At 42.5% G+C, this 24,209-nt stretch overlaps 1 protein-coding gene across 1 annotated transcript in view; it reads left to right on the forward strand.

Moving 5' to 3' along the window:
- Window positions 1-109: 109 nt before the first annotated feature.
- LOC139410595 (sperm flagellar 2) overlaps window positions 110-24,209 on the forward strand; it is a 57,755-nt gene continuing 33,655 nt past the window's right edge. The window contains exons 1-16 of the mRNA XM_071155894.1: window positions 110-306; window positions 887-989; window positions 1,078-1,330; window positions 1,896-2,066; window positions 4,647-4,787; window positions 8,865-8,947; window positions 9,174-9,381; window positions 9,771-9,959; window positions 11,210-11,397; window positions 14,330-14,498; window positions 14,904-15,123; window positions 16,167-16,249; window positions 16,437-16,527; window positions 17,215-17,264; window positions 20,245-20,348; window positions 20,471-20,721. Coding sequence (XP_071011995.1) covers window positions 249-306; window positions 887-989; window positions 1,078-1,330; window positions 1,896-2,066; window positions 4,647-4,787; window positions 8,865-8,947; window positions 9,174-9,381; window positions 9,771-9,959; window positions 11,210-11,397; window positions 14,330-14,498; window positions 14,904-15,123; window positions 16,167-16,249; window positions 16,437-16,527; window positions 17,215-17,264; window positions 20,245-20,348; window positions 20,471-20,721 — 2,362 coding nt within the window. The 5' untranslated portion in view covers window positions 110-248. The remainder of the gene's footprint in view (window positions 307-886; window positions 990-1,077; window positions 1,331-1,895; window positions 2,067-4,646; window positions 4,788-8,864; window positions 8,948-9,173; window positions 9,382-9,770; window positions 9,960-11,209; window positions 11,398-14,329; window positions 14,499-14,903; window positions 15,124-16,166; window positions 16,250-16,436; window positions 16,528-17,214; window positions 17,265-20,244; window positions 20,349-20,470; window positions 20,722-24,209) is intronic.

Raw genomic sequence — 24,209 nt, forward strand, 5'->3', positions numbered from 1 at the left:
AAATTGTGAACAAAACAATGATTACTCAAGGAGCTGCTGATTTCAGTGCCAAGCACAACCCACCAGAGAGGCAGGCCCTGCTTGCTTTCCCCAAACCACACTTTTAGTTGGTATATATCACTAAGGCAACGGCACACCTTGTGGTTGTTGTCAATTTCCCCCCCTTAGCTAGCCAGAACAAGTTAAGAGCTATCATGTAGTTTCATGCTTATAATATTTAGCTTTACAACAATAACGAAAAGGTCAAAATGTCGGATATATTATGCAGGTGGCTTAACGTAGAGCTCCGGCTATCAAAAACTGTTGGTAAGTGTGAACAGCTAACGTTAGCTACTGTAGCTAGGTTATGTATTAACTGTAAACTAACAATTTATCTAGCCAGCCTGTAGACAATTATATTTTGATGCGATGAGTCCAACTTGTGGTTTCCATTGTGCGTATTGTGTTGTGTAGTATTTATAGTTAGCAAAAAAAATTAGAAAAAACAGAATTAAAGCCATAACGTTAGCCTGCAATATTTCCTGCTGTTCAATAGTGATAAATTAAAAGGGCAATCTGGGATAAACGTACTTTTAAATGAATTATATATATATATATAGTCATTGATTCTTGAAGAATATAACGTTAAGAAATGCATCGTGAGCATAATTCAAAAGTCTTACCCCATCAAAAGCACAAATATAAGCTTATTTTACTCTTTTGTTTGTAAACAATGTAATACTTAACGCAGGGTATTGGCATTGCAATATGTGACTTTAATAAGCTAGTTTGTTTGTTAGCTTTTTTTCCTTCTCATCTCAAAATCAAGTGTAGCTATAGGAGTTCCAGTTGTTGGTAGCCTATTGCCTAGGGTGGCCCTAAATGTTACACTCTTGTCTTTTTGCAGACCCCAGGTCCATCTCTAAGGATTTTGCAAATGGCTATCTTATTGGAGAGGTACTGCATAAATATCAACTGCAAGGGGATTTTGACCTGTTCTTAAAGAGCAAGTAAGTTAATCAGTTGATATTTCTTTAATCAACAATGTTCCAATATCTTATTATTTTGCCTAGGTTACAAAACAATTGTCTCTCCTAGCACTGCAAACTCAAAGCTGAATAACTTCACACTCATGGAACCCACATTGCAACTGCTCGGAGTTTCCTTGGACCTGAGCATGGCCCAAGCAGTGATGCGGGAGCAGCACGGTGCTGCCACACGGCTGCTTTATCAGCTCTTCATACTGCTGCAGAAGAAGAGGAAAGCCGGCCTGACAGGCACAGCTATGGAGGCTATGCAGCCGGCTGCCACAGCTTTCCTCCACCGTGTTGAGAATGACATCTACTCTGAGGTAAGTGGAATAAGGCTCCCTCAACCCCTCACGTCTGCTTCATTCGTTTGTTGTCGCCTGGGTGGTCTAGCGTTGTAAGTTTTTTTTTAATTAAACCTTTATTTTGACAGGTTTATATGGAGTTATACTGAGACTAGGGTCTCTTTTTCAGATTAGTCCTGCATCAATACATGAAACATATATACAAAATTGCCAAACATTAAGAAAAACAGACACATTTATCAACATAGAGGTCTCTAATTATTTTTCTGAACTGTCCAAGGATGACCAGAACATCTAATTTCAGAGATCTCTGTGAGTTGTTCCACATAAAGGGTGCAAAAAAATGTGATTTGATATGAAAACTAAGAGCAGCTTTACCCAACTCTGTGGAGACCAAATGGGCCTCCAGCGTTATCCAAGCCTGTGACCAGGTTTGCCTACAGTACACGCTTGCCAGTGTCGACGTGGCTTTGAATCTGACCCGCTGCCTTTGTGACAGATACTGTCTATATTTTCCACAATCTCTCCTTTGACCAATAAGAACACGTTTTTATTTTTTTTGTATCTGTCTTTATTATCCCAGCGCCTGAGGACAGTCGTCAAGAGAGAGGCTGATCTGAAACTCCAAAAAATCGCTCTGAAGTACGAAATCAAAGGTCGAGAGATATATGACAAGTCTGTCATGGCCCACTTTGTGGAGGAGCAGAGACGGCAGAAAGTGCAGGAAGAGATGAGACTCCAGGACATTGAAAAGGTATCAGAAAGAATCCATGTTCACACTACATTTAGCCCTGGGCTACCAGCCTCCTAATCCTAACAGCCTCCTAACCCTGGGCTAACAGCCTCCTAATCCTGGGCTAACAGCCTCCTAACCCTGGGCTAACAGCCTCCTATTCCTAATCCTAACAGCCTCCTAACCTTAATCCTAACAGCCTCCTAACCTTAATCCTAACAGCCTCCTAACCCTAATCCGAACAGCCTCCTAACCAGTGATGTGTATAAACCCAGGATGATGGGGCGCTGTATTATAGCGCAGCCATCTTGGTACTCCTCCGTTTTTAAAAAAGATTTGGGAATCTATAGAAATGCATTTATTAATGTTTACATTTGTTTTTGACACTTGTATTATATTACAGACACCTTAATGCATACTTTTACATTATATTATGTGAGCTAAACATAAAAATGAAAATATATATATTTTTTTTAAATCCTTAAAGTATTTTTTTTTTTAGAGCCTGCTAATGTTACTACCACCCTAACAACAAAATACTCAAATATAACACATACAGTGCCTTGCAAAAGTATTCACCCCCCTTGGCATTTTTCCTATTTTGTTGCATTACAACCTGTAATTTAAATAGATTTTTATTTGTATTTCATGTAATGGACACAAAATAGTCCAAATTAGTGAAGTGAAATGAAAAAAATTACTTAAAGTAACTTTAAAAAAAAATTGTAATTAAATAAGATCTGGTGCAAACCAATAACCTTCATAAGTTACATAATTAGTTAAATAAAGTTCACCTGTGTTCAATCTAAGTGTCACATGACCTGTCACATGATCTCAGTAAATATACACCTGTTCTGAAAGGCCCCAGAGTCTGCAACACCACTAAGCAAGGGGCACTACGAAGACTAAGGAGCTCTCCAAACAGGTCAGGGACAAAGTTGTGGAGAAGTACAGATCAGGGTTGGGTTATAAAAAAATAACCAAAACTTTGAACATCCCACGGAGCACCATTAAATCCATTATTAAAAAATAGAAAGAATATGGCACCACAACAAACCTGCCAAGAGATGGCCGCCCACCAAAACTCACGGCCAGGCAAGGAGGGAGTTAATCTGAGAGGCAACAAAGAGACCAAAGAAGGAGCTGCAAATCTCCACAGCGGAGATTGGATTATCTGTCCATAGGACCATTTTAATCCGAACACTCCACAGAGCTGGGCTTTACAAAAGAGTGTCCAGAAAAAAGCCATTGCTTAAAGAAAAAAATAAGCAAACACTTTTGGTGTTTGCCAAAAGGCATGTGGGAGACTCCCCAAACATATGGAAGAAGGTAATCTGGTCAGATGAGACTAAAATTGAGCTTTTTGCCCATCAAGGAAAACACTATGTCTGGCGCAAACCCAACACCTCTCATCAACCCGAGAACACCATCCCCACAGTGAAGCATGGTGGTGGCAGCATCATGCTGTGGGGATGTTTCACATCGGCAGGGTAACTGGGAAACTGGTCAGAACTGGAGGCATGATGGCGCTAAATACAGGGAAATTCTTGAGGGGAAACCTGCCTCAGTCTGCCAGAGATTTAAGGCTGGGATGGAGGTTCACCTTCCAGCAGGACAATGACCCTAAGCATACTGCTAAAGCAACACTTGAATGGTTTAAGGGGAAACATTTAAATATATTGGAATGGCCTAGTCAAAGCCCAGACCTCAATCCAATTGAGAATCTGTGGTATGACTTAAAGATTGCTGTACACCAGCGGAACCCATCCAACTTGAAGGAGCTGGAGCAGTTTAGCCTTGAAAAATAGGCAAAAATCCCAATGGCTAGATGTGCCAAACTCATAGAGACAAACCCCAAGAGACTTGCAGCTGTAATTGCTGCAACAGGTGGCTCTACAAAGTATTGACTTTGGAGGGGTGAATAGTTATGCACGCTCAAGTTCTTTTTTTGTGTGTCTTATTTCTTGTTTGTTTCACAATAAAAAATATTTTGCATCTTCAAAGTGGTAGGCATGTTGTGTAAATCAAATGATTACAACAAACCCCCCCAAAAAATCTATTTTAATTCCAGGTTGTAAGGCGTTCGCAAGCCACTGTATAATAATACATATAATAATACTGAAACACTGTAGAATTACATTAATTTCTATGGAGGACTGCTCCTACTGGGGAGTGCCAATATGGCCGACCGATGGCTTCAAAGCCTCTCAATGGCCAATACATAGCATAAGCAATCCAGGGTTTATATACATTATTGCTCCTAACCCTAACAGCCTCCTTAGCCCTGGACTAAGAGAGATTGTAGCCCAGAGCTAAGCTAATGTTCACATTTGCACAGTGGGACAGGATAAAACTTAGGCCAACCTTTTTGGGCTAGCCAATCAGACTTTCATTGTTGCATTGCGGGGTTGTTGTGGACAATGAAAAGACTGAAGGAAAAGCTGCTCCTGTCCAATGTCAAACAGTGCTTACTGCATACTGAACTGCTCTGGTCACATACATATAGTGAAGGGAATGAATTATGTGAGACGTTTAGCTACTCAATGTGGAGGCCTAGCTAGTATGCATATGAACTACACTGACATAATATTGTCGTTGCAGCACCGACACGCACGCAGAAAGCAGCATGAGATGATGACTCGAATTCAGACCGCCGTCATCCAAATTCCCAAACCCCCGCCCAACCGGACATTGAAGGCCCTGGAAAAACAACAACAGAACCGGAAGAAGCAGGAGGCTCAGGTGAAAGAAGAATGTCTATATTGTAAAGTGTCAGGCTATGTAAAAAGGGGTTGGAGTGTAAGGCAATGAGAGGATACACGACAGTAGATGGGACAGATAATATAACGTATTATACACTCCAGGGTGAGGTTTCCCCTAGCTACAGATCTCGGATCAGCTTCCCCTCCCCAAACCATTAGTGGGGAAAATGCTAAACTGACCCAAGATTAGCGGCTAGGTGTAACTTCCCCCTACCTCCACTATGTTTGGGCTTCAGTGGGGCAGCTTCAGCCCGTTCAGTAGACTGCACTAGGGCCAGATCTGCGGAGCCGCGGGAACCCCATGTAATACTCTCCAAAGCGTTGTTGTTTCTGTCATTGTTTTAAGCAACAGTTGAGCTAGCTATCAAGAGACAACGGCCAATAGAGAAAGTCGAGAATAAAAAAATCCCCAAAAGAGGAAGGCCAAAAATGAGAAAGCAAAGGAGGTATCAACATTTGTTAACTTAGATTCCTTTTTCAATGCAGTTCAAGTGCAGCCATTGCTAGCACAAGCAATGTAGCGGGACCAGAAGAGGATGTAGGTTTATCATCGCCAGCAGCAGCTTTTAGCGGGTCAAGTGAGCCAAGGCCAGGCTGTTCCATCGTGCCAGAAGAAGCAACAGAGGAGGATACATGCTGTCAAGTATCAGCGGATACGACCCAGACAAGCCAGGCTGGACAAGCTATCCCCTGGGGAGGAAGAGGAACGGGGCGAGGCTAGAATTGTGTTATTATCTCAAGCTAGATTGCGCGTATTGTGAGCCTTGCTGCTATTTGTTCGGAGATCGGAGTTCCCCATTCTTATCTGATGCGTGAGTGAATGGGGTGAGAGATTGGCGCCATCTAACATCCAAAACAGCATGTTATGAGACATCCCAGAATCACATGGGTGACTGTTTGGTATATGAGCAATGGAAGCTCAATGGCACTATTGACGCAGAAATGAAGAGAGGCGTGCGACAGGTGTTGGATCGCATAGTTAATGTAACTCTCATCATGTAATTTGGCCTTCAGAGGGCACCGTGAAAAGTTGGGGCAGGCCAACTTTTTCTCAGTATAATTGAACATTTTACGACCCAGTTCTTAAATAACTTTTGGGACTTCCCGCAGGATCCGTTAACTATCTCAGTCCTGAAATCCAAAATGAGCTAATTTATATTTTAGCCGAGCGAGTGAAGTGTGACATTCAGGGAGAGATGCAGGAAGCCCCATTTAATATATATATATATGATTATGGACACCACACCGGATGTATCCAAAGTAGACCAGTTAAGCCAAGTTAATCGCTATGTGAGAGTGATAAGCGATGCAAATAATGTCGCCACAGATCTGAACGACAGTCGTTTTGGGGATTTCTGGAGACTGAGCTTCAACACAAAATCCTGGGCAGCATAGAGGATAATGGGCAGGGGTATGTCGTGGGCAGGGGTATGATGGAGCTGCTAACATGTGCTGGGTCTATTCGGGTGTGCAGGCCAGAATATCTGAAAAATAACCGCTTGCTGTTTATATGCATTGTGCAGCGCACAATCTTAACCGGGCTCTCAACGACTCTGTCAAAAATGTGCCAGAGATTAAACAGTTTTATAATACTGTTGAACTGTTAAACACCTTCTTCGGGCATAGCATAGAGAGATGGTCAATGTTGAGTGGTATATTTTGATTTTGCATCAGAAAAAGAAAATGTAACTCTAAAAGGACTGTGTCCCCCCCCGCTGGTCATCTAGATAGGAGTCCCTTGCCGCCCTGAGATACAGATATGTGGACGTAATGAAGGACCTCACCAACATTGTGCTTTTAAGTGACAAGAAGGACGAGATGGCTGATGCAGCAGCACGGAAAAAGAAAATATAATAAAAAATTTAAAAATTAAATCGTTCTGCAGACTTAGGTTTTAGAAAATGGGAACGTCGTCTCCAAAATGCTCCGTATTCCAACAGGATTTTGAGAAGGCCAAAGTCACTGCCGACAAAATGGGCAGGCACAGAACGCATTTGAAGACACTTCCGGAGAAGGAAGGCGAGGCGTCATTTTGATGAGCTATGCGAGGACGAGCGACTGTCTGCTGGGGAGAGTAGTTTTAGAGTTAACGTCTTTAATGCAAACCTTGACATCGTTATTCACCAGCTGTCAAACAGATTTAAAAGTCTACCCTGGCCAACGCAGATGATGATGCGCTCTGCGAGACCGCTAAGCGGCTGGCTGAACATTACAGCAAAGATATATCAGCTAGCTTCCCTGGCCAATTACTCTCTTTCAGGGCCTGTTTTAAGAAGGAAATAGCAAAGCACACTACAATGGGAGACATGGCCAAGATGCTCATTGTGGATTACAATTCAGTCACTGCTACATTTGGGGAAGTAGTTACATACATGCTAATTTTTATGACGGCATATAACTGTAGCCAGTGCTGAGCGCTGGACTAGTAACCGAAAGGTTGCAAGTTCAAATCCCCCAGCTGACAAGGTACAAATCTGTCGTTCTGCCCCTGAACAGGCAGTTAACCCACTGTTCCTAGGCTGTCATTGAAAATAAGAATTTGTTCTTAACTGACTTGCCTAGTTAAATAAAGGTAAAATAAAAAATACCTGAGGAGCAGCATGGGGCAGGAGAGACAACACACTGTTGGCCATTCTGTCCATTGAAAACACCAGGGCCAGGACCATGGATTTGAATGCCATAGTCAACGACTTCGCAGCGTCCGTTGAATGCCAATCAAATGAGTGAGTAAGCTTATATTAATACAGGGCAGCCTATATAAATCAAGCTTTATTGAGATTAATTGACATTGTTTGTCATTCTACGACTATGCTCAATCTGTTTTAGGAAACCATGTTCTGGTGCACGGCCGCTGAGGCATTTCATTGTCATCACAGCCTATACGTTTAACTAGGCTATAAGAATGATAGTAAGCACATACACATCGTATACTGTTAAAAGGCATGCTGCCATTTAAGCAATCTGTTTGAATACTCCACTTGAGTGATTTGCTGGTGTTTTTGCTATAGGTGTCACAGCCTACTAGGAGTGGTGGGTCGGAATCAGGCGCAGAGAGCAGGGTTCAGTAAATCGTGATTGATTCTCCGGCCCAAAAAACGGTCACGCCAACATACAGGGCGCATAAAACAGACCAGCCCAAACACAGGACCAAACAGTCTGGAGAATAAAGGCATGAAAACCACAATCAACAGAGTAACAAAAAACAATCCCGCACAAAACAAGGGCGGGTCAAACTACTACATATAGGGAAGCTCATTAAACCAAAATACACACAGGTGAAACTAATAAGACAAAACCAACAGACAAACGAAAAAGGGATCGGTAGCGGCTAGTAGGACGGTGACGACGACCGCTAAGCACCGCCCGAACAGGCAGGGGAGCCAACTTCGGCAGAAGTCGTGACAATAGGCCTCTGCGGGGGGCAGATAATTTAAAATACTGGTTGGTCAGTTTTGCCGCCGTGCATAACTTCAGCGATCATGTACGGGGTCATTAGCTGTGTTTCTGTGTTTCTGTCAAGATATTGATCTATGTATTTATGTTTTATAATATAGGCTATTGTCTATTATTTGTAGATAAAATATGGTGTTTTTTGACCGCTTTATGCTTTCTGTGGTGCTGATGGACTTATACGGGTTCATTTCTGACCGCCATCCGTGGTGCTGATGGACTTATACGGGTTCATTTCTGACCGCCATCCGTGGTGCTGATCGACTTATACGGGTTCATTTCTGACCGCCATCCATGGTGCTGAATGCATTGGCTATATTGCTTCTCTGGTAACAGCTTCAAATGTGCCCTTAGATTAGGTTCTGCTCTACTGTTACAATGCTTAGTCATATTAACACACAGTCTTACCAACAGAATTATTAAAATTGTAAGGGAAATATGGGTGGTGATAGGGGCCTGTCATTTTTTTGGGCACTCGGGCCCATCATGATTAAACTACGCAACTGGTTTTGCTTCACATCATACCACTCCGCTGTGGATCATTTCCATAGAATGTCACAGGCCCTTTTTGACATGACCAATCTCTCCATTGTGGTTTCCTTTACAGAAGGTTCACATGGAAATCGGCCAGTTTGAGAAGAACAGGAAGAAGTTGTCACCTGCTGGCGGCTTTGGCACCTCTTCTTTGAGGTACGTGTTGGAAAAATCCCAACCACAAATCTTCCCAAATATTTCCCCTAAAAAAATGAGTATCAACTGTTTCAGAGTAGGGGTGCTGATCTAGGATCAGGTTCCTCCTTTCCATTTGCTGGTATTCATTATGATCTAAAAGGCAAAGCTGATCCTAGATCATCACTCCTACTCTAAGAAGCTTGATATAAGCGGCCCTTGGACTTACCATCCATCCTCTCCACAGTGCCCAGCAGATGTCCGCTTTCCACAGTGAGGCCCCCAGAAGCCATGGCTCCCAGTTGCAGAGGCCTGAGGAGCTGGCTCAGGCCAACAGCGAGTACATCCAGAAAATCCGCCAGAGGCTGGAGGAGGATGCAACAGCTCGTCAGCAGAGGGAGAAACGCCGCCGTCACGTCCTAGTGGAACAACTGAAAGCCCACGAGGCCCAAGAGGTGAGCAGCAAACCCACAGACAGTGTATGACCTCTCATACTACATGACAATGATGTTATTAATGATGATCCATGTTCAGCACTAGTAACCAGTCACATTTGTCATTTGTGAACAGGTGTAAAAACCTACACTTGGCAATTCAGCTAAGACTTCGGTAGCGACTTCCACGATTATAAACGAATAAAATTTCAATTTAGACCTGTTTGATCGTCCTGTCTTGTGTCGTTGTGTCGCTCCATGGTGATGTTTACCCTAGGTACAGATCTAGGATCAGTTTCCCCTCCCCCAAATCCTAACCTTAACCACTAGTGGGGAAATTAAAAACAAACCCAAGATCAGCATCTAGAGCCAACTTCACCCTACACAAATGGTGTCCTTTTGTGGTGCAGGAGGCCCTTCGAGAGGAGCAGCTGGTGGAGCGTCTGACCCGTCAGTCCCAGCTGGAGAGACGCCTGGCCGTCCAGCTCATGCAGCTCCGCCAGCAGAAGGATGTTCTCCGACAGAACCGAGTATTCCGCGAGAGACAGTACCAAGAGCAACGGCTGAGGGATTTTCAAGAGGCCTTGGAGAGGGAGGCGGTGAGATCCATGTAGTCCATCGCTCCATAGGATGGACCATAGATAGACTATAGACCATAGATAGACAATAGATGGACCATGGGTGGACCATAGATAGACTATAGATGGACCATGGGTGGACCATAGATAGGCTATAGATGGACCATGGGTGGACCATAGATAGACTATAGACCAGCGTTTCCCACACTTTGTCCTTGGGACCCCAAGGGGTGCAAGTTTTCTTTTTTCCTTAACATTACACATGATTATTTGAATCAGCTGTGTATTGCTAGGACAAAAACTAAACCGTGCACCCCTTGGAGTCCAGAGGATAGATCATAGGTAGACCATAGGTAGGCCATAGGTAGACCATAGGTAGGCCATAGGTAGACCATAGGTAGACCATGGATAGACCATAGATAGACCATAGATAGACCATAGATAAACCATAGATGGACCATAGATTGGCCATAGACCATAGATCATAGACCATAGACAAACCATAGATAGGCCAAAGATAGACTATGAATGGACCATAGACCATAGATAGACCATAGATAAACCATAAATAGACCATAGATCATAGACCATAGATAGGCCAGAGACCACAGATAGATCATAGACCATAGACAAACCATAGATAGACTATGAATGGACCATAGACCACAGATAGATCATAGACCACAGATAAACCATAGATAGACCATAGATAGGCTATAGACCACAGACGGATCATAGACCATAGATGGACCGTAGACCATAGATGGACCGTAGACTATAGATGGACCGTAGACCATAGATGCACATCGTACATAGATGATACATAGATACATAGATGATACATAGATACATAGATGCACATCGTACATATATACCTAGAATCAGCATGGAAAGTAATGCCTCATCTAGTTTAGTTACTTAGTTGTTCAAAATTGTAATGATATTATTATTAACAAACAAAAGGTTTGCATTAGTTTCATGTACAGCCATGCTTCAAAAGAAATACAGTGTAAAGCCAAGTATAGTTTTGGGTGCCTTCAGGAGAATATGACTTTATTTTCGATTTCTTAGTGTTACTAACACTACGTTTTTGGAGTGGCTGGATTCTGGTCACGAGGAGGGGGTTGAACTAAGGTCCTTACTATCCTGTAACGATAGGGGTTAAGGTTAGGGTTTAGGTTAGGACGTCCCAAGGATCCCGGAATAGCACTAACTATTGAACTAAAAGCTGCTGTGAGGTTTGACCTTTGACCTGCCACTGGTGTAAACAGGCTCTAGCACGCCAGGCCAGTTTGGATCACGCCGAGGAAACTCGGAAGGAGATTGAGGTACATGACAGGATAGCGACGGAGCGCGCCCAGGCTCGCTACAGGAAGCACTCTGACAGCTGCCGAGAAATACTGGAGCAGATAGTGGACCTGGCCACGAAAGCTGGAGAGTACCGCCTCCTCACTGGAAAGTAGGTGCCACCCTTCGAGAGTGTTATTCATTTCTACAAATTCAACATTTCTTTTTTAGGTTTTTATGTCATTGACATTTCGAGCTATTGAAATGTTTGAATATTGTCCCACGTACATTATGTCATTTACTGATGTCCCAAACTAGCCCCATACGGATAACCAAAGTCAAACGAAATTGACCATGGTCAGTGTGATGGGCGTTACAATCTGGTCACGTGCAACTGTGCTCCGAATTGATTATGGCTTGAGTGCTGCCAGATGTGGGCATGTGGGCAGGATTGAAATCAACCCAATCCAAGGAAAACTGTTATGTACTCTTCAATACGTGACAAACCCTTTTGTCTTAGTAATCTCGCAGATCTCTGTTCTGGACGAGACTGACTTAATGATCCAAAATTATCCTATTTACACTTTGTAGACAATTTTGACTGTAGAATAAATGTTGGTGACTCCCATCGATGCCACATAGGCTGTTTTCAACCAGATACAATTGTATTTTATTCAGTCACTCTTTAGAGTTTCATGACGTTCTGTACAAATGTTTGATAGAATCTGAAAGACAAGGGTGTTTTGTAATTTGTTTGAATTATAAAATAATGAAAGTGAAAAGGCTGCTATATCCATTTAATATACTAAAAGCACTCACAATATCATAAGCCAGCTATAGATTTTGAGGAGCTAAAACAATCTAAGAGTGTTAACCCCCCGTAGAAATTAACAATGTGTCAGAATGTGAGTCCACTCATTGGGCACACACTGGTTGAATCAACGTTGTTTCCACGTCATTTCAATGAAATGACGTGGAACCAACGTGGAATAGACTTTGAAGTGACGTATATGCCCAGTGGGAAGTTGTGTTTAGTCATACATAGCTTTGCTTGTGCAAAATCGTTAGGTTCGCTCAAGGCACGACATGACGGAATCATGTATTTTCTTGCTTGTCAAATGACTTGACCATCAAAATCAAATAAAGAAAACAACCTAACATTCTGTCTCATTCTTCTCGTGAAAGTTTTAGTGTAACTTGTTCACTTGTAGTGGTTCGAACAACAACAATTAGAATGTACTTGGAGGGAAGATAATTAGAAATGATACAGTGCCTTGCGAAAGTATTCGGCCCCCTTGAACTTTGCGACCTTTTGCCACATTTCAGGCTTCAAACATAAAGATATAAAACTGTATTTTTTTGTGAAGAATCAACAACAAGTGGGACACAATCATGAAGTGGAACGACATTTATTGGATATTTCAAACTCTTTTAACAAATCAAAAACGGAAAAATTGGGCGTGCAAAATGATTCAGCCCCCTTAAGTTAATACTTTGTAGCGCCACCTTTTGCTGCGATTACAGCTGTAAGTCGCTTGGGGTATGTCTCTATCAGTTTTGCACATCGAGAGACTGACATTTTTTCCCATTCCTCCTTGCAAAACAGCTCGAGCTCAGTGAGGTTGGATGGAGAGCATTTGTGAACAGCAGTTTTCAGTTCTTTCCACAGATTCTCGATTGGATTCAGGTCTGGACTTTGACTTGGCCATTCTAACACCTGGATATGTTTATTTTTGAACCATTCCATTGTAGATTTTGCTTTATGTTTTGGATCATTGTCTTGTTGGAAGACAAATCTCCGTCCCAGTCTCAGGTATTTTGCAGACTCCATCAGGTTTTCTTCCAGAATGGTCCTGTATTTGGCTCCATCCATCTTCCCATCAATTTTAACCATCTTCCCTGTCCCTGCTGAAGAAAAGCAGGCCCAAACCATGATGCTGCCACCACCATGTTTGACAGTGGGGATGGTGTGTTCATTGTGATGAGCTGTGTTGCTTTTACGCCAAACATAACGTTTTGCATTGTTGCCAAAAAGTTCAATTTTGGTTTCATCTGACCAGAGCACCTTCTTCCACATGTTTGGTGTGTCTCCCAGGTGGCTTGTGGCAAACTTTAAACGACACTTTTTATGGATATCTTTAAGAAATGGCTTTCTTCTTGCCACTCTTCCATAAAGGCCAGATTTGTGCAATATACGACTGATTGTTGTCCTATGGACAGAGTCTCCCACCTCAGCTGTAGATCTCTGCAGTTCATCCAGAGTGATCATGGGCCTCTTGGCTGCATCTCTGATCAGTCTTCTCCTTGTATGAGCTGAAAGTTTAGAGGGGCGGCCAGGTCTTGGTAGATTTGCAGTGGTCTGATACTCTTTCCATTTCAATATTATCGCTTGCACAGTGCTCCTTGGGATGTTTAAAGCTTGGGAAATCTTTTTGTATCCAAATCCGGCTTTAAACTTCTTCACAACAGTATCTCGGACCTGCCTGGTGTGTTCCTTGTTCTTCATGATGCTCTCTGCGCTTTTGACGGACCTCTGAGACTATCACAGTGCAGGTGCATTTATACGGAGACTTGATTACACACAGGTGGATTGTATTTATCATCATTAGTCATTTAGGTCAACATTGGATCATTCAGAGATCCTCACTGAACCTCTGGAGAGAGTTTGCTGCACTGAAAGTAAAGGGGCTGAATAATTTTGCACGCCCAATTTTTCCGTTTTTGATTTGTTAAAAAAGTTTGAAATATCCAATAAATGTCGTTCCACTTCATGATTGTGTCCCACTTGTTGTTGATTCTTCACAAAAAAATACAGTTTTATATCTTTATGTTTGAAGCCTGAAATGTGGCAAAAGGTCGCAAAGTTCAAGGGGGCCGAATACTTTCGCAAGGCACTGTATGTAAAGGCAAAGCAGAAGACAAGTAGACAAGGGTGGGAGAGCAACCTTTCTGTTTTGGGACCCTTTTTAAAAAAAAAATGTATCTTCAAGACCTTAATCGTTAATTCCGTAGAGTGATACTCCAGCAGGACCGACACAGTATTCTGACGGCATCATTTTAGATGCAACACAGCTCTGAGTGTACTTTGCTACTCTGTCCTGCAGTCTTATCCCTGGGAAGTTGATGCGGGAATGGAAGGAGCTCATGTTTTGCGGGAAGCCCCTGTATGACAGTGGCAGTCTGGAGGAGCTACCTGCCGACCCCACCCCAGAGCAGTTCATTGAGGTTGAGAAACAGGAGATCCTTAACAACCAGGACTATGATGAGTATATGGTGAGTCCATTAGTGTGAGGTCATGCCCAATAACTTCTGTTAGGAATTGTCCAAGACATTCTGTTAGGAATTGTCCAAGACATCCTGTTAGGAATTGTCCAAGACATTCTGTTAGGAATTGTCCAATACATTCTGTTAGGAATTGTCCAATAAATTCTGTTCAGTGTGTAACTGGAATTCAGTTGTTCTCAAATTGTCTTGAAATGGTGTCGCAAGTCAAGAATATGACTTCACTGATATGTTGAATTTCACAATGGTGCAGGTTTATAGCCTGGTCACAGATCTGTTTGCGCTTTCATGATAATTCCTTGTATTCCTGGTACCCAGGCTAGCAGGTTCAGCGTTATTGTTGGTTGTAATCCCAGTGTCTTTAGGTGTGTTCTATGTGTTGATTCTATGTGTTAGAGCATGACTGGTGAGTGGACCTGGCCAGAGGAGGGGGAGACAAAGCCCCCCCCATCCAACAACAATATCCTGGGACATGTGGTGCTCCGCCTGCAGACTATTGTGAACCCCCCAAAACCAGACACCCTTCCTCCCTTCTTTCCTCGGTTCTCACTGAAAGCCTGTGTGCTAGGGAAGCTTTTCTCCGGGAAGACCACATGCTTAACCAGAATTGCCAAAGGTATCCCTCCAACCATATGATGCAGTATCACACAGTATCGTGCAGTATTGTGCATTACCATGCTACTTCATATCTTGCAAAAGATTAGGTAACAGATTAGGTGTTGTCATGTGTCTTGCCTCGTGAGAGTCGTCTATGTTCTTTGGCTAAAACAACCATAGAATAACATACAGGTAACTGCCAAAATAAAGGAAACACTAAATGAGGGATACAAACTATATTGAAAGCTGGAGCTTCCACACAGGTTTCTGAGTTAATTAAGCAGATAACTTCCCATCATGCTAAAATACTGACCAGGTGAATCCAGGTGAAAGCTATGATCACTTATTGATGTCACTTGTTAAATCCACTTCAATCTGAATAAATGAAGAGGAGGAGACAGGTTAAAGAAGGTTTTTAAGCCTTGAGACAATTGAGACATGGATTGTGTATGTGTGCCATTCAGAGGGTGAATGGGCTAGACTTAAATATTTAAGTGCCTTTGAACAGGGTATGGTTGTAGGTGCCAGGCGCACCGGTTTGTGTGAGGAACTGCAACGCTGCTGGGTTTTTCCACACTCAACAGTTTCACGCTTTCGACACCTTGTGTCGAGGGGGGGCTGTGCAACTCTATATTAGGAATTTGTTCTTATTAATGTTTTGTACAGTCAGTGTAGGTATACAGTATATATGAATAATATATATATATATATATTATTCATATATACTGTATACCTACATTGACTGTACCAAACATTAATAAGAACAAATTAATAATATAGAGTTGCACAGCCCCCCTTTTGCCCTCAGAACAGCCTCAGTCTGTCGGGGCATGGACTCTACAAGGTGTCGAAAGCGTGAAACTGTTGAGTGTAGAAAAACCCAGCAGCGTTGCAGTTCCTCACACAAACCGGTGCGCCTGGCACCTACAACCATACCCTGTTCAAAGGCACTTAAATATTTAAGTCTAGCCCATTCACCCTCTGAATGGCACACATACACAATATATATGAAAATAGGATCTCTCTGCAAACCTCCATCTATTCTCTCGTCTTCTAACCCAGTCCATCACATCCACATCCTGTCAGCTAATGTTCTGATCCAGGAGGCTCTGGCTGCACATCAGCTTGGAAAGCTTGGACGTGAGGTCAGAAAACCGTTTTTTTTTTAAAGTTTAAAAACAAAAACAAATCGTGTCTGAAAGGTTTTGAAGTGAAGTGGAATAACACGTATATAAAACGGTCATAAGAATGGACGAATGACAGCTGTATGCAGTTTTATAGTCCATTTATCTGTATTTAATTAAAAACATGAACCTTTTTATACTGTATAAGAGCCCAGAGAGCTGTGAAACATTGGCCACTAAAGACATCGACCAGGTGGAGATGGATACTGAGATGGAGGAGGAGTCGTCACAGGGTTCAGGTGAAGTTGCCCCTAGACGCTGATCTTGTGTCGGTTTTTCATTTTCCCCACTAATGGTTAAGGTGACGATTGGGCGAGGGCAAGCTGATTCTAGATCTGTACGTAGGGGAAACATCACGCCAGAGCGCAATATTAGGAGAATCAGCAGCACATGATTAAGCCAATGAGAAATGTAACTTGTGATTTCCAGGTGGCGCAGTTGTCTAGGGCACTGCATCGCAGTCCGTGGGGCGACGCACAATTGGCCTATCGTCGTCCGGGTTAGGGAGGGTTTGGCCAGTAGGAATATCCTTGTCTCATCGCGCACCAGCGACTCCTGTGGCGGGCCGGGCGCAGTGCACTCTAACCAAGGTCGCCAGGTGCACAGTGTTTCCTCCGATACATTGGTGCGGCTGGCTTCCGGGTTGGATGCGCGCTGTGTTAAGAAGCAGTGCGGCTTGGTTGGGTTGTGTTTCGGAGGACGCATGACTTTCAACCTTCGTCTCTCCCGAGCCCGTACGGGAGTTGTAGCGATGAGACAAGATAGTAGCTACTAACAATTGGATACCACGAAATTGGGGAGAAAAAGGGGGTAAAATAAAAAAAGAAAGAAATGTAACTTGTGATTTCCAGGTGTTTTCTTACTTCATCCTGAATTACCCGTCTGTAAACAAGCGTTTTGTCTGATTTGGTCTTATTGTTTGGTAGGCCCACTCGCTCAGGAGCCTCAGCAGCAAGGAGCCAAGACAAAACCCAAGGCAAGTACAGTACGTATTTTAACATGTACCATGTATCTCTTATACCTACACACTGACACATACAGTGTATTCAGAAAGTATTCAGACCCCTTGACTTTTTCCACATTTTGTTATGTTGCAGCCTTATTCTAAAATGGATAAGCAAATCATCATCACCATCAAGCTACATGCAATAACCCATAATGACAAAGTAAAAACATTTTTATTTGAAAATGTTTTAAATAAAAAACTGAAATATAACATTTACATAACTATTCAGACCCTTTACTTAGTACTTTGTTGAAGCACCTTTGGCAGCGATTACAGCCTCAAGTTTTCTTGGGTATGACGCTATAAGCTTGGCACACCTGTATTTGGGGAGTTTCTCCCATTCTTCTCTGCAGATCCTCTCAAACTCTGTCAGGTTGGATGGGGAGAGTTGCTGCACAGCTATTTTCAGGTCTCTCCAGAGATGTTAGATCGGGTTCAAGTCCGGGCTCTGGCTGGGCCACTCAAGGACATTCAGAAACTTATCCTGAAGCCACTCCTGCGTTGTGTTGGCTCTTTGCTTAGGGTCGTTGTCCTGTTGGAAGGTGAACCTTCGCCCCAGGCTGAGGTCCTGAGCGCTCTGGAGCAGGTTTATCATCAAGGATCTGTCTGTACTTTGCTCTGTTCATCTTTCCCTCAATCCTGACTAGTCTCCCAGTCCCAGCCACTGCAAAACATCCCCACAGCATGATGCTGCCACCAAAATGCTTCACTGTAGGGATGGTGCCAGGTTTCCTCCAGTGACACTTGGCATTCAAGCCAAAGAGTTCAATCTTGGTTTCATCAGACCAGACAATCTTGTTTCTCATGGTCAGAGTCCTTTAGGTGCCTCTTGGCAAATTCCAAGTGGGCTGTCATGTGCCTTTTTACTGAGGAGTGTCTTCCATCTTCCTCCTGGAAGGTTCTCCCATCTCCACAGAGGAACTCCAGAGCTCTGTCTGAGTGACGATCGGCTCCCTGACCAAGGCCCTTCTTCCCAGATTGCTCAGTTTGGCCGGACAGCCAGCCCTAGGAAGGGTATTTGGTGGTTCCATTTAAGAATGATGTTCTTGGGGACCTTCAATGTTGCAGAAATGTTTCGGTACCCTTTCCCAGATCTGTGCCTCGACACAATCCTTTCTCAGAGCTCTACTTTCAATTCCTTTGACCTCATGGCTTGGTTTTTGCTCTGACATGCACTGTCAACTGTGGGATCTTATAAAGACCGGTGTGTGCCTTTCCAAATCATGTCCAATCGATTTGAATTTACCACAGGTGGACTCCAATCAAGTTGTAGAAACATGTCAAGGATCATCAATGGAAACAGGATGCAGCTGAGCTCAATTTCGAGTCCCATAATAAAGGGTCTGAATACTTATATAAATAAGGTATTTCTGTTTTTTATTTGTAATAACTTTGCAAAAATTTCTAAACCTGTTTTTCTTTGTCATTATGGGCTATTGTGTGCAGATTGATTTTTTTTTTTTTATATAAAAAAATAAATAATAATTCATCCATTTTAGAATACGGCTGTAAGGTAACAAAATGTGGAAAGTCAAGGGATCTGAATACTTTTCAAATGCACTGTAGGTGCATAGGTGTTCTATTTTAGCAGTACGGCCCGAGGAGGTTTGGTATATGGCCAATATACCACGGCTAAGGGCTGTTCTTAGGCACGATGCAACATAATCACAAGGGTAAAAATAAATGTTTTGTCAACCAGTTTATATTTATACCTAATACTGTATATACAGTACCAGTCAAAAGTTTGGACATACCTACTCATTCCAGGATTTTTCATTGTTTTTTTTACTGTTTTCTACGTAATAGAATAATAGTGAAGACATCAAACTCACAGTGCAATCCGTTTTGTCACCAAGCCCCATATACTACCCACCATTGCGACCTGTACGCTCTCGATGACTGGCCCTCGCTTCATATTCGTTGCCATACCCACTTGCTCCAGATCATCTTTAAGTCTTTGCTAGGTGAAGCCCCACCTTATCTCAGCTCATTTGTCACCATAACAACACCCACCCGTAGCTACCACTCCAGCAGGTATATCTCACTGGTCACCCCCAAAGGCAATTCCTCCTTTGACTGCCTTTCCTTACAGCTCTCTGCTGCCAATGACTGGAACGAACTGCAAAAATCACTGAAGCTGGATACTTATCTCCCTCACTAACTTTAAGCACCAGCTGTCAGAATAGCTCACAGATCACTGCACCTGTACATAGCCCATCTGTAAATAGCCCATCCAACTATCTCATCCCCATACTGTTATTTATTTTATTTATTTTGCTCCTTTGCACCCCAGTATCTCTACCTGCACACTCCTCTTCTATCACTCCAGTGTTTAATTGCTATGTTGTAGTTATTTCACCACTGTGGCCTATTTATTGCCTTACCTCTCTTATCCTACCTCGTTTGTACACACTGTATATATACTTTTTCTATTGTATTATTGACTGCATGTTTGTTTAATCCGTTGGTGTACCTCTGTGTTGTTGTTTGTGTCGCACTGCTTTGCTTTATCTTGGCCAGGTCGCAGTTGTAAATGAGAACTTGTTCTCAACTAGCCTACCTGGTTAAATAAAGGTTAAATAAAAATATATAAATAAAAAAACTATGAAATAACACATATGGATTCATGTAGTAATCAAAAAAGTGTTAAACAAATCAAAATATATTTCATATTTCAGATTCTTCAAAGTAGCCACCCTTTGCCTTGATGAAAGCTTTGCACACTCTCAAATATATTTTGATTTGTTTAACATTTTTTGGGTTACTACATGATTCCATATGTGTTTTTCATTTCATTTTGATGTCTTCACTATTATTCTACAATGTAGAAAATAGTAAAAAAAAAATAGAGAAAAATCCTTGAATGAGTAGGTGTGTCCAACCTTTTGACTGGTACTGTATATATTACTTGAATACTTGTATTTGGAATAACAAAGAGCATCCTTCCCAGCTCTCTGTGAGGGCCCAGCATGGAGCAGCAGTGGAAAAGTTTCTCAGAAAAGGGAGATCCGTCCCAGACGAGCTCCTTGTGGACATTGCAGTCGAAGCTATCAGGTTTAAACACAAACAAAATCCTATTCTGTTCTTTAGAAGCAATAAATCGAATTGAATGCTAAATTTAAAGGAATAGCCCTTTTCGTTTTGAATGTGTATTGACTGTAATCTCTTTACCCCAGGGCAATCCCAGCAGACTCCGGCTGGATTCTGGACGGCTTCCCGGTCGATCTGACCCAGGCCAAGCTTCTGGAGAAGGCCCTGGGGGGCTCGGACACTGGGAAGGAGAGGAAGAGAAGGAACAAGCGGTCCAACTTGTCTGTGGATAGCAACGCGCCTAAGGAGCCCCCTCCTCCCTCTCCTGTGCTGGACCTAGCTCTGCTGCTTGACGTGTCTGATGACCACGTTTTGGACAGGGCGGCCAAGCAGGCCTGTGAGTTTCATAGCCCCGGTCCCAGATCTGTTTGTGTTGTCTTGCCAACTCCTATGGTCGTTGTCACAGGTCCTATGGTCATTGTCACGCGGCGTTACCTCGACCATAGGGGTCGGCATGACAACACAAACAGTAGTAGGTATCCAGGCTGTATGTTTCAAGTTTTCACGTCTATTCACCACAACAGTACAGGATACAACAGGTGTATAACAGTACAGGATACAACAGGCGTATAACAGTACAGGATATAACAGGTGTATAACAGTACAGGATACGACAGGTGGATAACAGTACAGGATACGACAGGTGGATAACAGTACAGGATATAACAGGTGGATAACAGTACAGGATATAACAGGTGTATAACAGTACAGGATACAACAGGTGTAGAACAGTACAGGATATAACAGGTGTATAACAGTACAGGATACAACAGGTGTATAACAGTACAGGATATAACAGGTGTATAACAGTACAGGATATAACAGTACAGGATACAACAGGTGTATAACAGTACAGGATATAACAGGTGTATAACAGTACAGGATATAACAGGTGTATAACAGTACAGGATATAACCGGTGTATAACGGTACAGTTAAACGTTTACCTTGGGATCTCTTTACCAACAATACAGTGATAATAATATAGATAATAATAATATAGATAATAGTAATATAGATAGTAATAATATAGATAATAGTAATATAGATAATAGTAATATAGATAATAATAATATATATATACCGTAGTAATAATATAGATAAGAATAATATAGATAGTAATAATATAGATAATAGTAATAATATAGATAAGAATAATATAGAGAATAGTAATAATATAGATAATAATATAATATTTTTTATAAAGTCAGAACACACTGAACAAAAATATAAACGCATGTAAAGTGTATGTCCCATGTGTATGTCCCATGTGTATGTCCCATGTGTATGTCCCATGTGTATGTCCCATGTGTATGTCCCATGTGTATGTCCCATGTGTATGTCCCATGTGTATGTCCCATGTGTATGTCCCATGTGTATGTCCCATGTGTATGTCCCATGTGTATGTCCCATGTGTATGTCCCATGTGTATGTCCCATGTGTATGTCCCATGTGTATGTCCCATGTGTATGTCCCATGTTTCATGAGCTGAAAAAAAAGTCACAGCCATTTTCCATACGCACAAAAAGCTTATTAAAATGTTGTATCCAAATTTGTTTACATCCTTGTCATTTTTCCTTTTCTAAGCTAATGAATCCACCTGACAGGTGTGGCATATCAAGAAGCTGATTAAACAGCAGGATCATTACACAGGTGCACCTTGTGCTGGGGATAATAAAGGCCAATCTAAAATGTTCAGCCCAGGACCTCCACATATGGCTTCTTCATCTGCAGGATCGTCTGAGACCAGCCACCCGGACAGCTCACGAAATTGTGGGTTTGCACAACCAAAACATTTCTGCAATAACGGTCAGAAACCGTCTCAGGGAAGCTCATTTGCGTGCTCATCGTCCTCACCAGCGTCTTGACCTGAATGCAGTTGGGCGGCGTAACCGACTTCAGCGAGCAGATACTCACCTTCGATGGCCACTGGCACACTGGACAAGTGTGCTCTTCACGGATGAATCCCGGTTTCATCTGTACCGGGCAGATTGCAGACAGCGTGTATGGTGTCTTGTGGGCGAGCGGTTTGCTGATGTCAGTGTTGTGAACAGAGTGCCCTAATGGTGGCGATGGGGTTATGGTATGAGCAGGCATAAACTACGGACAATGAACACAATTGCATTTTATCGATGGAAATTTGAATGCACAGAGATACCGTGATGAGACCCTGAGGCCCATTGTCATGCCATTCATCCACCGCCATCACCTCATGCTTCAGCAAGATGGCCCCATGTCACAAGGAATGGAACACAATTCCTGGAAGCAGAAAATGGCCCAGTTCTTCCATGGTCTGTATACTCACCAGACATGTCACCCATTGAGCATGTTTGGGATGCTCTGAATCGACATGTATGACAGCGTGTTCCAGTTCGTGCCAATATCCAGCAACTTCATGCAGCCAAGAGGGGTTTGACAACATTCCACAGGCCACAATCAACAGCTTGATCAACTCTATGCGAAGATGTGTCACACTGCATGAAGAAAATGGTGGTCACACCAGACACTGACTGACTGGTTTTCTGATACACGCCCCTACCTTTTTTTTTAAGGTATCTGTGATCAACAGATGCATATCTGTATTCCCAGTCATGTGAAACCCATAGATTAGGGCCTCATTTATTTATTTCAATTGACTGATTTCCTCATATGAACTGTAACTCAGTAAAATCGTAGACATTGTTGCATGTTGCGTTTATATTTTTGTTCAGTGTCCATCTAAACATGAGTAATAGTGACCAGTAGCAGGATAAGTAGATAGATACCAATGGTAATATATACATGTAAACAGGAGTAATCGAAACCAGTAGCAGGATAAATAGATTAATGGTAATGGCAATCAATAATCAATGGACAGCAGTTTAAAGGAGTAACACATTGAATCAATAATCATTTTAGCAGCAGCGTAGGTTGTGTCTGAGTGGGTAGAGACCTGGGGATGGACATAGATAGGGTCAGTATGGGAGAGGTCTGTGGGAGAGGGAGAGCACTAGTTGTTAGCCATTTAACAGTCTTATGTTCAGGGCATTGAAGCTGTTTAGGAGTCTGTTTTGCTGTTTTTAGGAGTCTGTTGGTCTGAGCCTTGATGCACCGGTACCGCCTGCTGGACGTGGGCATGGAGAACAGTCCATGTCTTGGGTGGCTGGAGTCCTTGGCCTTTTTTCAGTCCTTTCTCAGACACCGCCTGGCATGTATTCAGACCCCTTTGGCTTTTTACACATTTTGTTGCTTTACAGCTTTGTTCTAAAATTGATTAAAAAGAATCCCTTATAAATCTACACACAATACCCCATAATGACATCACAATACCCCATAATGACATCACAATACCATATAATGACATCACAATACCCAATCATGACAAAGCAAACAAACAGGTTATTAGAAAAAAAATAGCACAAAAAAACAGAAATATCTTTACACAAGTATTCAGACCCTTTGCTATGAGACTCGATATTGAACTCAGGTAAACCCGTTTCCATTGATCATCCTTGAGCTGTTTCTACAACTTGATTGGAGTCCACCTGTGGTAAATTCAATTGATTGGACATAATTTGGAAAGGCACACACCTGTCTATTTAAGGTCCCACAGTTGACAGTGCATGTCAGAGCAAAAAACAGGCCATGAGGTCAAAGGAATTGCCCGTAGAGCTCCGGGACACAATTGGGTCGAGGCACAGATCTGGGGAAGAGTACCAAAACGTTTCTGCAGCATTGAAGGTCCCCAAGAACACAGTGGCCTCCATCATTCTTAAATGGAAGACGTTTGGAACCACCAAGACTTCCTAGAGCTGGCCTCCAGGCCAAACTGAGTAATCAGGGGAGA

Source organism: Oncorhynchus clarkii, chromosome 6 (assembly GCF_045791955.1).
Source record: "Oncorhynchus clarkii lewisi isolate Uvic-CL-2024 chromosome 6, UVic_Ocla_1.0, whole genome shotgun sequence".
NCBI lineage: Eukaryota > Metazoa > Chordata > Actinopteri > Salmoniformes > Salmonidae > Oncorhynchus > Oncorhynchus clarkii.